The following is a 17,709-nucleotide window of genomic DNA, read 5'->3' as shown; positions in this document are numbered from 1 at the left end:
GCGATTTCTGTGGAAATTATCAGAAATTCAGTGTGAACTGTGGAATGGTCGACTCGACTCGAGGCCACTGTCCGGTATCTATCAACACGGCATTCATGCTAATTTTATCAGCGGATTTGATCGCTAATTTTCATGAAAATGCGCATCAGACATTTAGGCTAGAAATTTAAGCGTCAAACAGTAATTTTCCTTAAAAGTTGGTAAAGTTTCTATTTCTCTTTGAATCGTCCCTCGGTTGAATTTTCTTTTTCTTTTTGGTCTAAAGATTCAGACCGCATACAAAATTGGTCTCCTGGATTAATTAATTAGTGCAGGTAAAATTCAAATTTTGAGTCGAGATTTATGCAAAGTAAATAACTAGCACTACTTCCAGGTTTTTCCTAATTAATACGATGCAAACTCATTTCTAGAGGGAAAAAACGAGCAATGCTAGACATAAGAAAATTGGACATTTAAACATATCGAGATGGAAAGTAGCGCGGCAACCTTCTTAGGTAATTTTTGTTTTTAGTTTTTCATTTTCTCTGCAAAGTCTAGAGAGTTTGGTAATTAAGTGAACCTTATTTTAACGTTCAATAATAGTTTCCCACCTCATTTGCTACACTGAATTTTTAAAATCATTATATGATTAGTACTATCTTGGGCTGGTAAAGAAAAAAAGATCCGTGGGCCCACAAAGTTTCTTGGGTGCACATTCGTATGACTTTCCTCACGGTGGAAGCTGAAATTGGCTCAAAGGCGAACGCGTTTCGTCGAGGAACACCGTCCATTCCTTTTGATGGCAACGATACGGGAGACAATTACCCTGCACTCCTGATGCTCCTCTGGATCCATGCTTGATGTGTAAGGGCTGCTCGAGATTCTCCTTCCAAGGCATGCTCTCCTGCTTAGTTAACCCAAAGAGTTTTCCTCTCTTTTTCAATAAGTATGTTTTAATTTTCCTCTATTAATTTCCTCTTTTGTAGATCTAGTGTATCTCTCTACCTGTGCTTTTGTTCCTGGTGAAATAAGGAGAGAGATCTCTGCAATTTGGGCATACACAGCTCCGGTGGTTTGGCTCTGTTAGGAGGATTCTGCTGTTCTGGATCGACACCAAATCTATCTGGTCAGCCGACTCTTGACATAACTTAAGGATCTTCTATGTTTCTATTTACTAATTATTCTGTTCATGTTTTCTTTCTCCTGACTGCTCTTTCTTGATTCTAATATGAATCAGATCATAGATATCTTGATACTAAATAGATAATAAGGAATAAGATTTTCTCTTTTTCATTTTTTGAATCCATCAAATGACATTTTTTTCTCTTTTTCCTTTTCTAATTCAATTTAATTACTTTTCATATTATCACTAAAATTTTGTTACATAATTTGATTTACTGTCGGATCATATGCGCGTGCCTTAATTTTCTTTTGACTGCAAATATACACGAATTGTTGATACGGTGGATAGGGTTAGCAATGTAGCACCTTGTCAAATTTGGCTGGTTTCTCGAAGTCCTCAGCTTCAAACCGGGTGAAGAACAAATAGAAAGAAGACGAGGGTAGTAGGCAAAAAAAATTGACTTGTGAGATGAGCGAAACTTCGTGTAGGCAAAAACAGGGTTGGGGGAAAGGTTCTAATCGTCTCATTTGATTTCTCGAAAAAAATAAAAGGCACAGTGCGGAGAGAGACCGAGAAATAGAGAGAGAGAGGGGGGGAGAGCGACAACGGTTGATTGCAGCCCGTCGAGAGGGTCGAGCTACGCGAGAAATCTCCATTTTCGAACACTAGACAAGAGATGATATGAGCGCTATTTCTCACGAATTTGGGACTTTTGTTTTAAAAGTTAATATCCGGATCGATTTTGGATTTTGCTTCACCGGCAACATCTCCTTGTAATCCTAGAATTAATTATTTTCTTGAGAAGGTGGTCCGCAATTTCCAAGATTTCTTTGAGTTGATGGGGTCTTTCTTGTCTCAAAAACAGCAAATTATTGTTGGGTCTGTTGAATATTAATCTGCAGCTTGGCGTTCCCGCTTTAGTACTTGTGGATGTTGTTATTTTCTAGAGAATAATGCTATCCGCGCTAAGAAAATATACAAAAAACTAGTACGCTATATGATCGGGTGCGCCTCTTTGCTTGTAGGTTGATAATCAAGACGACAGGATGCCGCGAGTTGAAGATATAGCCTGGAAATTCGTGATTAGACTGGAGCGCAAGAAATGGCGTTGTCCTTACTGCGAGGCTGAATACTCTGGACAGGTTACAAGAGTGAAAAGTCACTTCCTGAAGATTCCAAACAGAGGGATTTCCTTTTGCACAAAAGTGCCAGAGCACATAATCAAGCTAATGCAGCAGTTGCTCGACCAGGTGGCTTTTGTACTTACGTTACCTATTATTTGCTTGAGAATAATGCTATGCGCGTTAGAAAGATGTACAAAAGATTTGGGATACTATATGATGGGATGCACTCTGTTTGCTTGTAGGTTGGTAACAAAGACGATATGGCCTGGAAATTCGTCGATAGACTGGGGGACAACAAATGGCGTTGTCATTACTGCAGCGAAGAATTCATTGGGGACCTTACAGGAGTGAAATGTCACTTGCTTAAAGTCCCAAATGAAGGGATTTCCATCTGCGCAGTAGTGCCAGACCCCGTAAGAACGCTAATGCGGTCGTTACTCGATGAGGTGGCTGATGAAGAAGAGAGCAGAGAAGCCAACGGTCAAACCTCCACGGAACCACAATCACGTGACATGACGACTCAAGCTGAGGTGGTGGCTGATGAAGAAGAGAGCAGAGAAGCCAACGTTCAATTCTCCACGGAACCACAAACACGTGACATGCCCACTCAAGCTGAGGTGGTGGCTGAAGAAGAAGAGAGCAGAGAAGCCAACGTTCAAGTTTCCACGGAACCACTGGAGCCTTTCTCCTTTGAAGAACTCCTTCGAAATTTGGACAAATATATGGAACAGTTAAATACACCGACCGACATTGGATTAAACTCTGACCAACAATCACAGGTGGCGTGTCAGTCACGTGACATGCAGCCTCCAGCTCTTCGTTATGCACCAACAAGCTCAGAATTAGTGGAACAGTCACTCCCAGCACCAGAAGGGGTGACCGACATGGAAAACTTCACCTCTAACCAAGAGCGTCAACTTCATCAGAGCATCACAATGCTGTCACTGGTACAAAACAGCCATGGTATGTTCCTGTGAAGTTTCTATACATTCATCTAGGCGTGGACAAAAAATATCTATTGTATTCTTCAACGCAAATACATCGTACTTTTCAAATGTGAAGAGAGTCAATCACCTATTTCTTAATAACAGAGCATCGAATGTGTTGCTCGTGTCCACCGGACCCACTGGATCCTGTAAACTAACTCCAATAGACATTCTCCCGTGTTCCAATCAACCATATCCTAATCTCAATGAACAACACACAGGTGAAAGCATATCATGTTCAGAGGAAGGAGAACCATATCTTCGTGATTCGCCTTATCCTGAGGAAACGCAAACGAATGACCAGCATACTCTACCAGGGGCATCATTGTTCCATGATGATCAATTACCTGCTGTAGGTAATTCAAATTGCTTGCAGGATTGCAATCAGCACTCTCAACTGCAAACTCCAATGGACATAGATCCCTCAATTGCATCACAGCATACAAGTGACTCTCACATTATTGAGGCAACAATTGTTGATTCGCAAGTTCGAGAGGCGGCAACAAATGCAATAGGCCCATCATCAACACAAGGTCTGTCTAGATTAATCGACACTGTTACTATTGTTCCATTAGATCCTTAAATATCCCCAGATTATTTTATCGAAGTCTAACATATGATTTCTTTTTAAACAAGATATGAATAGAGGTTCTCCAATCAGGAACATGTCGAGCATCATTGCATATTCCATATGACCAATATCACTTCCTTTTTACTGCACCATTTCTTTCATCAAAATTTTTAACTTTTGCGGATGTTGATTTTCGTTGTAGATATTTTGTGTGATCAAGTTCTAAATGTTGTTTTAACTGTACCATGGCTGGATTTGAAAGTCTCATTGTTGATTGATCTTTCATTTGAATATTTTATTACAACCAGCTTCGGTGCACCCTCAACATCAAAGTTTTGCACATCAATCCATTAATCTCAGGACAGCGCATGTGGATCCATGCATCCCATCATCATCGCAAGCTCCAAATAATGCTCTTCCAACTCCTCAGATTCCACCTTGTGGAACAGGCCTGGTAGGCCAATCGTCATTACCAGGTATAAGTTTCTATACATTCATCTAGGCGTTGAGAAAAAAAAAACATCATTTTATTCTTCAAAGCAAAGATACTATTCTGGAACCAGTGACTCTTAAATATCTCCAATAATCAGGACTTTTCAAATGTTAAGAGAGTCAATCATCTATACCTTTATAACAGAGTATCAAATGTGTTGCACTTGTCCACTGGACCCACTAGATCCAGTAAACTAACTGCAACGGGCATTCTCCCGTGTTCCCATTAACCATATCCTAATTTTGATGAACACACAGGTGAAACCATTTCATGTTCAACGATGGCTTTAGCGGAACTACAATCGTGTCTTCTTATTTCGCCAAATCAGCCACAGTGTTCCATTCGATCTCCGTATCCTGAGGAGACGCTAATGAATGACCAGCAGACTCCGGCAGGGGCATCATCATTCCAGCATGATGAATTACCTGCTGTAGGTAATTCAAATTGCTTGCAGGATTGCAATCAGCACTCTCAATTGCAAACTCCAATGGACATAGATCCCTCAATTGGATCACAGCATACAAGTGACTCTCACATTATTGAGGCAACAATCGTTGATGTGCAAGTTCCAGAGGTGGCAACAAATGCAGCAGGCCCATCATCATCACACGGTGTGTCAATCTAATATGTTACTATCGTTCCGTTAGATCCTTAAATATCCCCAGATTATTTTATTGAAATCTAACATGTATGTCTTATAAATTAGATATGAACAGGGGTTCTCCAATCATGAACGTACGGAGCATCTATGCCAACGATGAAGAGATAAGAAACCTGAAAAGAAAAGTGGAAGAACTCGACTACAAAGAAGCGGACATAAATGATCAGATGGAGATAGAGTCTGCTGCTTCCTCAGTTCCGAAGAAGCCGAGGAGATTGGTTGGGAAATGGCTGAAAGAGACGGAAAGAGCAAGAAATGCTTTCCAGATAATTGGCCAAACCAATGCGGAAACTTTGCCACCAAAGGAACAGGTGGAGACATTGACGAGAGAAGTGGAAGAGCTCACAGAACAAACGCTTCCGCAGCCACTGCTCATAGAGATGAGAGATGCCAAAGGAGACGCATTTTTGGAACGAAAGCTAATAGGTGAAGAGATTCATAGGAACATTGAGTTGATTTGGGACCGTCTGAAGGAGAATCATGTATGCAAATTGGGTATTTATGGAATGGGTGGTGTTGGGAAGACAACTATTATGATGCACATACATAATAGACTTCTCAAAGATGCAACATTCGATGGTGTGCTTTTTATCACAGTGTCCCAAGATTTCAGTGTTTATAAGTTGCAGAGTGATATTTGGAAGGCACTAAAATTTGGCATTATGGAGGATGAGCATGAGAAGAAACGAGCAGCGATGTTGTCGAAGCATTTAGAAAGGAAGAATAATTGTGTATTGATTCTTGATGATGTGTGGCGGCATTTTAAACTCCAGGATGTGGGAATTCCTGATAGAGCTGGACTTAAGGTGGTCCTAACAACTCGTTTCTCTGAAGTATGTTCTCGAATGGATTGTGAAGAGATTAAAATTCAACCTTTAGGTGAAGAAGAAGCGTGGAAATTATTCGTGGAGGAACTTGGGCCTAAACCGCTAACCGATATACGAGTTGAAAAGGTTGCAAGGAAAATCACGAATAGATGCGCAGGCTTGCCACTTGCAATTGACACAATGGCAAGTAGCTTGAGAGGAGAGAAGAATTTTTGCGTGTGGCAAGACACATTAAATAAACTGGACAAATCCCATACAAAACACACAGAGATGGGAGATAGAGTCTTGCCTGTACTAACACTCAGCTATGAACGCTTGTCAGACCCTCAAGTTAAACAGTGCTTCTTATTCTGTGCGCTATTTCCAGAAGATGAAAGGATTGAACAAGTGGAATTGATAGAATATTTTATTGACGAGGGATTCCTTGATGAATTGGATACAAGGGACGCACAATATTACAGGGGTCTTGCCATAGTGGACATGCTTCGAAAAGCTTGCTTGCTGGAAGTTAATAATTATGATGTCATCAGGATGCATGATTTGATCAGAGAAATGGCATTACACATCAGGGGTACAGCTTATATGGTAAATGCGGGTTGGGATTTGCGAAGGATACCGAATGGGGAGTATTGGACAGAAGACTTGGAGAAAGTTTCTTTGATGGGGGGTGACATCGAGGACATTCCACCAGATATGTCACCAAACTGTCCTAAACTGTCAACTTTGCTATTAAATTGGAGTCTTCGATCGGAAAACGTACGGCTCAATGATTCTTTCTTCATGAAATTGCAGGGGCTGAAGGTTCTAAACCTAAGTGGATGTGAAATAAGAGCACTTCCAGATTCCTTGTCCGAATTGGTAAATTTGAGAGCATTATTGCTTAGAGATTGTAGATTCTTACTTTGTATTCCTCATTTAAGAAAGCTGAAATTTTTAAGGAAGTTGGACGCCAGGGGATGTTGGTCTCTGGTAGAGGTACAGGGTTTGGAAGAGTTGACGAATTTGAGATACCTCGACTTATGTGAGACTGGAATTGAAAGATTATTGGAAGGAACATTGAGGAGAATGGTGAACTTGCAATATCTTACGATTGCAGGAACGGTGGAGGCAGAAGAGGTGATACAATTGAAGGCATTGGAGCGTTTAAAGTGCTATTTTGGCAATGTTGATGATTTCAATAAATATGTGAGGTTTGTAGAACGAAGCAACCCCCATCGCGACAGTCTCAGTCTCAGTGTGTATGAAGAAGAGTCATTGTTGTCTGTAAATACACGTGTGTATTCTAATCCTCGAAAGTCATTGTGGATCCTCCAGGAAAGTCAATATAAAAGTTACCGAAATCACATGGAAATGAGCTCTTACAATTGCGCTATGGCGAGAGTAGGAAAGGAAAGCAATAACGATTCTATATTGATTCCGGGAGATGTGGAGTATTTTATGGGGAGTAATTGCCATGGTATGACAAATTTGTCCGGCGTGGGCCTACTCCGATGCCTGAAGGAGCTTCAAATATTTGAATGGGACGATTTAGTGGTGCTCGTTGGGGGAGATGGAGTAGATGAAGTAGTATGCAACACTCGTGACTCCCCAGCCTCTCTCTTCCCTTCTCTTGAGAAGCTTCAAATTGAGGGGTGTTCGAAACTGAAGTATTTGTTTGGGCATGAGTCTGGATTCTCCCTTTCACTTGGAGGCCCCGCCTTCCCCAGACTCGAAATTACCAGTGTAACGAACTGTGGTAGCATGAAGACACTGGTGGGATCTGAGTGGTTTCCCCACTTTCCCAATCTGAGGTCGATTAGAGTAGAAAATTGTAATAGCATCAGGGAGCTGCTATGGCATGAAAGTTTGCTCCATCTTCCAAATCTCGCACATATTATGGTTGTTGGCTGTGAAGGGATAGAGGAGATAACCAGCAGAAGAGGAGAAAATCACGAGGGAAGCCCCCCTCTAAACACTCCATCCTCTTCCTTACCATCTCCATTTTCTCCTTACTTTCGCAATTTGAGGACAATTGAAGTAGAAAATTGCAATAACATCATGGAGCTGCTACCGCATTACCGCATGAATGTTTTCTCCATCTTCCAAATCTTGAACATATCAAGGTTAGTAACTGTGAAAGGATAGATGAGATAATCAGCGGAGGAGGAGAAACTCACGGGGAAAGCGCTCCTCTGAACGGCCTCTCCTCTTCCTCACCATCTCCATTTTGTCCCCGCTTTCCCAATCTGAGGACGATTGAAGTAGAAAATTGCAATAACATCAGGGAGCTGCTACCGCATGAATATTTGTTCCATCTTCCAAATCTCGAACATAGAAAGGTTCGTGACTGTGAAGGGACAGAGGAAATGATCAGCGGAGGAGGAGAAAATCACGGCGCAAGCGCTCCTCTGAACACCACTTCCTCTTCCTTACCATCTCCATTTTTTCCAAATATGAGGAAGATTGAAGTGAAAGATTGCAATAACATTAGGGAGCTGCTATCGCCTGAGTGTTTGCCCCATTTTCCAAATCTCGAAGATATCAAGGTTTGTGGCTGTGAAGGGATAGAGGGGACAATTATCGGAGGAGGAGAAAATTCTCCATTTTCTTCCCTAAAGTTGAAGACATTGGCGCTATTCCGACTTCCACAACTGAAAAGTATTATGTGGGATGCCTTAAGTTTCATCCCCAATGCATTTGTTACAGTATATGACTGTCCGAAACTGAAGACCATTCCGCCCTGTGTTGAGAGGCTTGATTGGTTGAGAAAAAATTTACGATGAGCTCACCCCAGAATTTATCAATCTCGTGGAATCTGTCGAGATGGAGCATAAAAAACCTCAAGACTTCCATCATTATGGAGTTGGAGTGAATAAATCAATAAGTTATGGGTCAACTGGGATATATTAATTACATTAAACCACACCAATTTGCGACGTGGGACTTTTCTATCACAATTAACACATGCATCTCAATGCACTATCTGATCAGGGGCATCTCCCAATTATAAATTCTGGACCTTGAGGAAATGTGGGAGACCTTCGGAGTGGGACCATACCATTGATTGGGCTCTACAGCGACATTACAGATTTCTAAGAGCGTACAATCTGGAAAGGTGCAGTAGGCTGGCGGAGACCCCGAGTAAGATGTTCTAAAATGCCATCAAGTGCAGGTAACCTGTATCACTTACTCGCCGGACCTCCGTTCACTTGCAGGTAAAGACTTTTTAAATCAACCGTCACTTTTATGATCTCATGGGAAATTGTGTGCGACTGAGCTACTACGCTTGGGGTCCATTTGTCAGCATTCTATTTTCTGTAATAGCAATGTAGATTCACAAGAGCTAGAATGGATGGTTGTTTTACAGTGTCAAACTGCCAACTGTTTCTCTTTAGCCAGAGAGGGGGCGCTATTCTTCTTACAGCAATGACATTGTTATACAATGGAACAGTTGATCGCTTATGAACTCATTAGTTTCATTTCCTTTGTGATTTTGATGGGTCGATCAGCCGAACTTCACACTGTTGAGAAGCCACTAAATGCTCCCATCATCAGTCTATACATAAATACATACTATTTCGTTATGTATGGAATGGATACAAGAAAGAGACAGAAAGAACAATTCAATCGAATCCACGAGCAGGGTTTAAAATGAAAGTGGCAAATAATTAATTATTACTTCTCTGTCTACTGACCGCTTCATCATGAACATTTTTTACCAATCATTTGTGTTCAACTAAGTTAACACCTCCCTCCCTCGGCAGAACAAGCCACATTCTGTTTCAAACAAGAGCAGATGGAGAGAGTTATTCAAAGTGCCAACAAAAGCGAGCCCCATCAAGTGCATATAGAATTTTGGGCAAAACCACCTCCCTTATATTTGTGTTTAGAAAAGACTTTATATATGATATTGCCTAAACTTGTTGATTGAAGATGTGCCACATACGCTGCTTCGTTCTTTTGGATCAGAGCAACATGACACCGATTAAACTGTTTCAACATTAAACTATCGGGTATACAATATTTGAACTGCTCAGTAATTTTATCATATCTGGAACGTAGGCTAGGAAGTTTTCTTTTCACCCTTTGTTGTACAAATTCGCCTCAGCCCCACTTTAAGTTAAGATGTAGAAGATAAAGAAGAAGAAAGAATTGCACAGTAATCACCCTTTTCGCAAATTTACCGGGTGTGCCTCTTTTGACGCCTCAAAGTAATGGATAGATGGAGAACCCTACAGCTTCAGCTTCTGTTAATACTCAAGTTGTTGAAAGAACGGAGCAGTTACCACTAGCAAGTCGATGGAAAAAAGGCCAGCTTATTGGACGTGGCACTTTCGGAAGTGTGTACATTGCAAGTAACCAGTAAGTTACCTCTGGGAAACTTCGACATGTTGCATATTTTTTTACATCCAGCTAGCTAAACTTTGACAGGTTACATGATAGAGAAACCAGAGCTCTATGTGCGTTGAAGGAGTATGAGTTATTGCCTGATGATCCAAATTCGGCTGAGTGCATAATGCAGTTAAAGCAGGTAATTTTTTTTTGTTATGCTCTAGGACATCTATCCACTCATCTGATCTAAATATGCTGGGGAAACTCTCTTTTCATTTCCAGGTAATTGATTGCTTTGCTACCTCAATTTTTTCAACCCGTTACACAGGAAATTGAAGTACTTAGCCAGCTTAGACATCCGAACATTCTGCAATATTACGGCAGTGAAATTGTAAGTCACCTTTCCATGGCACCTGTACGTTCCAGCTCAATGGGCATTCATAATTTGACTCACCAAAATTTCAACATATTCATATATACTCAGGTTGATAATCGGCTTAACATATGTCTGGAATATGCACATCACGGTTCGATAGACATGTATATCCAGGAGCATCTTGGGGCCCTAACGGAATCGATTGTCTGCAATTTTACCCGCCATATTGTGACTGGACTGGCTTGCCTGCATGTTAACAACTCCATACATGGGTAATTCTAAACCATTGATCAAGCATCATGAGATGACTTGCATATTGCATAAGGACAATTGGACCTTCTTCTTTGTGCCTACGGACCTGTTAAAACTCTTTGGTTTGCGCAGGGATTTAAAGGGAGCTAATTTATTTGTGGATGCATCTGGAATAGTCAAACTTGCCGACTTTGGGATTGCTAAACATGTGAGTTTCCACCTCTTCACTGCACGATTACCAAGTGCATGTAGAAATTCCTTGCTGATCTGTGGTTCATTTACTTGCGATTGTGAAGTCAGGGTGACTGATAGATTAGGTTAGGTGCAAAAAGAAAAAAGAGAAAGAAAACATGGAAGCTTGTTATTCTTCATCTATGGTCTCTCAATGCGTACTTTGCATTATGGGTCTGGCGCATTTCACCTGTGCAAAAATCTATTATAGATGGACGAAATGTTAGAATGATTTTCTTCCCTTTTTTACCCATCGTTTCTGGTAAAGCAACTATGTTGCATAAACCGGAAAAGATTCCTTGCTGTGGTTAGGTGCCAAAATTTCTTTGGTGAAAAGTTCTTCTTGTGTTGTTTTTGCTGCTCCTCTGCCTTCCAAGAGAACAATCGAATTTAGTCAGAGTAAGAAGCGCCTCCTTCCTAACATGGGGTAAATAAAAGTGTATAGGTTCATAGAACAGAATTCTGGACAGTAGCCAAGGTAGTGTTGCTCTCTTTTCAAGTTTCTGAAGCATTTACTGAAATCATGTTGTTGATTGCTTCACGGTCTGTTTTTCTCATTGATTAGCTAACATAAGTCGAAAGTGGTTAATTTAGTTCTTTTATTGATCTGATGTATCTGTCTATGAAGATGTTGCAATTTTATCCAGTATTCCATTAACACACCAAATAGTCTTCGGCTTTACTAATGTACTACCGTTTCTTAGCTAACTAGACAAGCAGCTTACCGCTCTTTGAAGGCAAGTCTAAACTGGATTGCTCCAGAGGTACTTCGCTTTTGTGAACGTCAATGCTGCATTCTTTTTTGTTGTGGCGGAGTGATGGAATAGTATACCCTGCAGCTTGTACGATCCTTGATGGTGAATGATAACAGCACTGATCATGATCATACTGTTGATATGTGGAGTTTGGGATGTCCTATTATCCAAAGTATGAATGGGATATCTCCTTGGAGCGAGTATGCGCAGGTAAGAACGCTGTGTTGCTTTTTCATTTGCTCTGTCAGTCCTTGGACCCGATCAGTGTCACTGCTTTCTGTTGGAAGTTCGGGACCGTGCGTATTACCTTTTGTCATGTGATCTGTGGCTTTAGTTTCTGTTTAAGGTTCAATCATTTCATGCAGGCTGCAGCTATATTTAAGGTGATGCAAAGTGCTCCGCCAATACCTGAGACATTGTCCGCCGAGGGAAAGGATTTCCTGCAGTGCTGCTTTCGGAGACAGCCTGCTGAGAGGCCGCCTGCTGCTATGCTGCTTGAGCATGCTTTCCGGCAAATTTGAAGTTGCAGATGACTAAACTTTTTCCATGTGCCGTACGTTGTTGCAAAAGGCATTTCATTTGTAAAGGTCCATATTTACTAAACCAAAAGGATTAGAAAGAGGAAGGGCAGTGGGTGCAGGATATGTTTGATCCTTCACACTGTTGGAGCACACGGGACTCGGCTTTTCTGTGATCTAATTTCCTAGGAAGACTTCGTGCAGTGTGGAAGCTGCTACATGGACATCGGTCCACTAATGGGATGAAGAAGAAAGAAGACTCATATGATCGAATAAGAGATGCTTCTGCTTCAAAGGAAGGGCATTGGGTGCGAAAGAAAGGAGGTTCGACAATAGGTTTCTTTTCTAGAAAAGGTACATTTTAAGGGCTTCTGTCAGTACAAAAAGTTACTAGCACAGTGAAAAAATTATTCATCACGTGAAGAATTACTTACCATCTATCATGAGTTAGCTACGAGGTATTGGTTAAAAGAATACTCATTTATTGATCAATTAAGATGCGCGATCTGATCCGCTCACATCCACAGATGCAATTTGACGGTGTTGCCTTTAACAATGTTTAATATGGAGTGCTTCCGAGTCAAAAACATTTTTTATGGGGTACATCTATTCATCAAAATTGAATGGTGTTTATATGGCGCCAAAGAAGCAGCATATCGGCAAACACAAGCAACAAAACCAACCAAAAACAAAAGGGATAAGTGTATTAGAAATCTTTAAATTTATTTTGTTAGTGCAATTAAGCCTTAATACTTGTCCAATAAGTGGAATCAAATACTTCGTCAGTTTCAAACGATTTGAGATTGAAAATACTAATATAACATTTTTTATTTTTCAAGGGCACGCGATATTGAAGTTGTTAAAGTTATGTCTCGAGTTTGATTCATTTATGGAACTCGATTCGATCGGATAAATATCCAAATTTAATCGCAAAAGGAAAATTCAAGAAAGGAGCTTCAGTTTCTGAGAAAAGCAGAAAAATATTTCTGGCATTACAGGATAAAAGCCGGGCACCATATTCTACAATTTATATATTTCTCTCATGGGGGCAAAAGTGTCTTTGTAGGAGGAAGGGTTTTACTTTTCGTGGGTGTGGCTCGCAGAAGTCGCATGAAAGAAAAGACGAAATCCTCTGTGGGTCTCTGTCTCTTCCTGGAATAGCCGCACGGTAAAAGATAAAATAAAATCAAGGGTTTCCTTTGCTAGCGGTAGCCGAACAGTCGATCATTCTATTTTTGAAAATAATTTTTACTTAAAAATAAATTTTTTTATTTTGTACTCAGAAACAATTTCTAAGTATTTTAAGATATTTGATAACTGCCCAAAATTTCTATTCTTGAAATAGAAAAAGAACAAAAATGAGTTTGGTAACTACATAAATTTTTTTTATTAATAATATTTTAAATTTTTTTAATATTTCTTTCTTTTTATTTTTCTTTTATTTTTCTTCTTCTTCCCCTTCCTTGGCTATGGCCAGGGCCGGCGAGAGCGGCGGTGAGGGTCACCCACGCCAGATCCGGTAAGGGCTGCCCTCGCCCTTGCCTCCCTTGCCAGCCATCGGTGAGGGCCGCGTTGCCCTCGTTGGCCACCGGCCGGGAAGAAGAAGAAGAAGAAAACCAAGAGAAGGAAGAAAGACAAAAAAAATATTTTCCATTTCTGATTCTTGTTTCTAGAATCAAGAAGCAATTTTTTTTCTCTTTTTTATTCTGTTCCAAAACTGATTCTAAGAACAAATTTTTGCAAATTTGTGCCTGGGAACAAAAAATTTACCAAACGGATTTCTGTTTCAAAATTAATTTTGGGAACAAAAAAATAAAAATAGTTACTGTTTGACCGGTTGTCAAATGCATTCTAAGAGTTTTCTTTATTTGAAGCTGCCGCACAAGCCGAGAGCCGCACAGTGGACTCCAAGGGGACAAATGCGAATCAAGGGAGGAACGGCACAATGACCTATCCTTGATCGCGTGCGGAGGAGTTGAAGATTTTTGCCTTGAGTTTACATCCATTACTTTGGGTTCTGGCTTAAATCTAGATGTGGAAAACATTCGAGCGTATAAGTGATTTGTAATTTTGATTCTCCGATTATAGTGGATTATTTATTGCTGGCTCTCCCCGTGAATGTAGATATCGATATTCGGACCGAACCACGTAAATCTCAAACGTTCTTTATTATTCCTAGTTTATTTCTCTGGTATTTTCGCATTGACTTAATTTGCAACATCATGCCGTTTCCGTGTTATATATTTCAATAGAAGTTGTGCCAAGAAGGCCCCATATGAAAAAAAGGCCAAAAAAGGGAAAAAGAAAAAGAAAAATAGCAGAAAAAATCGGAATCAGAGAGAGAGAGAGAGAGCTGACGTGAAGTTATATTTTTGTATCACCACGAATATCTCAATTGCACAGGAACTACTGTTCCAGCTTTCGCTGATAATAATTAGAGTCGTGGTCCAAAACCTGATCTTCAAGTCTTCAAATTCCGACATTCATAGCCCATTTGTCATTCTACGAATTTTATTGGATTTTGCGCGACATATTAAATGTTTGTTTTGCTCCCAATGGACGATTCAATTTTGCCGGATTCACATTTTTTAAAATTATATTTTGCTCCCATTCGGATGAGTTATGATGGTGACAGAAACAGATATAAAGTAATACACATCCGGCCATAACTCCCTTGTTGAAACCAAACAAGAGGTCACATCCATTTTATCTCCATCTCCGCTTTTCCCATTCCGTTCCATCCCCTTCTCCTTATCTTATGTACGACGGATACGCTTAAGATAATATTTGTTCATTTTTATGCTATCTGTCTTATCTCAACCTCAATTTTCGATACAGCACCTGGTTTACTGTACAAATCGGCAGAATTTTATTATTTAATTGAACTTGTATCAAAGTTGATGCGTTTTCTACATAGTAATCTTCATCAGACGTTTTAGAAGGAATCAACCACCTAAAATACTAGTTCAGAAACTGACAAAAAAACTTAGGTCTATAACTTCTTGCTTTCCCCTCATCACACCCACACACACCCACACACACATACTTACACCCACAACAATGAACATTTTGATCGCTCTTCTTCTCTTTCTTCTACCAGTTCTCTTTCTGTTAGGCAGGAGCAGAAGAGGATCATCAAGAATGCTACCTCCGGGATCATTGGGAATCCCCATAATAGGCCAAAGCATTGGCATGCTCCGAGCCATGAGGACAAACACAGGAGAAATATGGCTCCAAGAAAGAGTGAGGAAGTATGGACCTATCTCAAAGCTCACTCTCTTTGGCAAACCGACAGTATTCATTCACGGGCAAGCAGCAAACAAGTTTATATTCTATGGAGACAGCAGCATGCTTGCCAACAAGCAACCATCATCCATCCGCGCGATTCTGGGAGACTGCAGTCTGTTTGAACTCAGTGGCCAAGATCACAGACGCGTGAGAGACTCTATCGGGTCGTTCTTGAGACCAGAATCGCTGAAGCAGTACATGGGAAAAATAGACGAAGAAGTCAGAAAGCACATCGAGTTGCACTGGGAGGGAAAGGAAAAAGTTGCGGTATGTCGATATTCTGTAAACTCACACTGTTGCTTTGATCTGTTTGAGATATATCCGAAACATATAAAATTTGAAGAAACACATAGTCTATGCACTCAATAGTCTCATATGACTGGGGTTCACGCTCGTCTGGCCTCTGCATGTATCGACTATGAGAATAATGCATATACTGGGAATGTGCATAATCTCTTCAATAAACGAAAGAAGAGTAAATAACACTAATGTTTTTATCTTCCTATAGGCATTGCCCCTGATGAAAATCCTTACATTCAACATCATATGCTCTCTTCTCTTTGGTATGGAGGAAGGAGCTAAAAGAGAGAAATTCTTGCAAAACTTTCAAGAAATGATAGAGGGAATGTGGTCCATACCAGTAAACCTGCCATTCACACGCTACAATCGGAGCCTCCGTGCAAGCTCAAGGGTCCAAGATTTGTTGAAGGAACTTGTACAAGAGAAGAAGGTGAAACTAGAGCAGCACACTGCAGCTCCTCATCAAGACTTAATCACGAGCTTGTTAAGTAAGCGCAACGAAGAAAATGAACGAGTTGTGACTGACAAGGAAATTCTGCACAATATCATGCTTGTCATGGTTGCTGGACATGATACCTCATCCATACTTATAACTTTTGTGCTGCGTCTTCTATATAAGAATCCTGCTGTTTATAAAGCAGTTCTTCAAGGTAAACAGTCTCTATTCCCGGCATCTTTTTAGATTTGTCGAATCTGCATAGAGATTCCTGTAGCCCAAAAGGAAGGAAAATTGAAACAAAACGAAGCAGAATTTGCTCAAACCTAGTTCATTCTTGAACTGTGATCCAAGCTGCGTAAGGATAATGAATGACCTCTCTCTTGCTGGATAATGGATGGCTTGACAAGTGTAAGAAAAATCAATACATAAATTTGTCGGAGTTTCCAAAACCAGATGTCAACTTTAATAACAAAGCCCAGAAGCATGTTCCTTCCCACTTATTGCCACAAGTAGTATGCTTGTTTTTCTTTTGCAGAACAAGAAGAGATCGCAAAAAGCAAGACTTCAGGAGAACCTTTAACTTGGGAAGACCTTGCCAGGATGAAGTACACATGGAGAGTAGCGATGGAAACTCTAAGGATGGTTCCGCCTGTTTTTGGTGGCTTCAGGGTAGCTCTAAAGGATATTGACTATTGTGGGTATCTCATTCCTAAGGCCTGGCAAGTAAGGATGCAAATAACTTTTCCTATCTCTTCAAATGCTTGCTTGCACTATCTGCTCTTTGTTCTCTCTGTCTGTGAACCAGTCGGTTAACATACATTTGGTATTTGATGTGTGATTTAGGTCTTCTGGGCATCAAACATGACACACATGGATGAGAGCATATTCCCGGAGCCATCAAAGTTTGATCCTGCTAGATTTGAAAACCAGAAGTCAGTACCGCCCTACAGCTTTATTCCTTTTGGAGGAGGGCCTCGCATATGCCCAGGAAACGAATTTGCGAGGATCGAAACCCTTGTTGCAATCCATTATCTGGTCACTCAGTACTCTTGGGAGTTATCTTCAGATGATCATTACATTAGGGACCCCATGCCAGTACCTAGTCAAGGACTATTGCTCCGGATTGTGCCAAAGATACAGAAATGAACTAGAATTCTTTCCTCGACTATCCAGGACTTTCACGGTGCCACCACCTTCAAGAGCATTCTGCCAATGGTTTGAGAATAGAGTTAAAAGACTATAAACCCAAGAAAGAAGCCAGTGGTTTGAGAAGCTCTTTTGAATAACATAATCAAGAGCATTCTGCCAATGGTGTATGTTTTCAATTTGCATTATGCTATATGCATGTCGTCAGTACAAATTCGACAGTTCGCTCGACCTCCCTGTGTCCATGCAATCTTCCTTATCTTAGCCCCTCCAGAAACTATAAAGGCTTTCTATATTACTTAAAATAGATGGGGACTGAACAGAAACGG

At 40.6% G+C, this 17,709-nt stretch overlaps 3 protein-coding genes and 1 long non-coding RNA gene across 5 annotated transcripts; 3 read left to right on the top strand and 1 right to left on the bottom strand.

The window, feature by feature from the left end:
• Positions 1-673: 673 nt before the first annotated feature.
• LOC115675039 (probable disease resistance protein At4g27220) lies at positions 674-8,137 on the top strand. Its single transcript, XM_056317035.1, has 8 exons — positions 674-843; positions 966-1,105; positions 2,128-2,361; positions 2,469-3,189; positions 3,434-3,745; positions 4,092-4,259; positions 4,534-4,887; positions 4,983-8,137. The coding sequence occupies exons 3-8, from the start codon at positions 2,149-2,151 to the stop codon at positions 7,886-7,888; spliced, it is 4,674 nt and encodes a 1,557-aa protein (XP_056173010.1). The 5' UTR covers positions 674-843; positions 966-1,105; positions 2,128-2,148; the 3' UTR covers positions 7,889-8,137.
• LOC130139642 (uncharacterized) lies at positions 7,604-10,062 on the bottom strand. Its single transcript, XR_008817743.1, has 3 exons — positions 9,928-10,062; positions 8,668-9,209; positions 7,604-7,618 (listed from the first exon to the last, which is right to left on the bottom strand). It is a non-coding gene; the product is annotated as an uncharacterized LOC130139642 (long non-coding RNA).
• On the top strand, positions 9,188-12,645 carry LOC115675054 (mitogen-activated protein kinase kinase kinase 5-like). 2 transcript variants are annotated; one of them, XM_056317045.1, is made up of 8 exons: positions 9,188-10,105; positions 10,187-10,274; positions 10,404-10,466; positions 10,560-10,723; positions 10,836-10,911; positions 11,639-11,698; positions 11,774-11,899; positions 12,055-12,645. In XM_056317045.1, the coding sequence occupies exons 1-8, from the start codon at positions 9,966-9,968 to the stop codon at positions 12,208-12,210; spliced, it is 873 nt and encodes a 290-aa protein (XP_056173020.1). In that variant the 5' UTR covers positions 9,188-9,965; the 3' UTR covers positions 12,211-12,645. The 2 variants fall into 2 exon arrangements, with proteins under 2 accessions (XP_056173020.1, XP_056173019.1); XM_056317044.1 differs by having other exon boundaries at positions 10,175-10,274.
• A 2,553-nt stretch (positions 12,646-15,198) lies between these two features.
• LOC115675050 (cytochrome P450 716B1-like) lies at positions 15,199-17,709 on the top strand. Its single transcript, XM_030597653.2, has 4 exons — positions 15,199-15,762; positions 16,004-16,445; positions 16,770-16,957; positions 17,078-17,709. The coding sequence occupies exons 1-4, from the start codon at positions 15,268-15,270 to the stop codon at positions 17,378-17,380; spliced, it is 1,428 nt and encodes a 475-aa protein (XP_030453513.1). The 5' UTR covers positions 15,199-15,267; the 3' UTR covers positions 17,381-17,709.

The sequence above is a fragment of the Syzygium oleosum genome, unplaced genomic scaffold (assembly GCF_021117445.2).
Source record: "Syzygium oleosum isolate NSW1041296 unplaced genomic scaffold, Sole_v2.1 Sole_v2.13, whole genome shotgun sequence".
Taxonomy (NCBI): domain Eukaryota; kingdom Viridiplantae; phylum Streptophyta; class Magnoliopsida; order Myrtales; family Myrtaceae; genus Syzygium; species Syzygium oleosum.
Note: the sequence above shows the minus strand (reverse complement) of the source record. Positions and strands in the feature narration are given on the sequence as shown.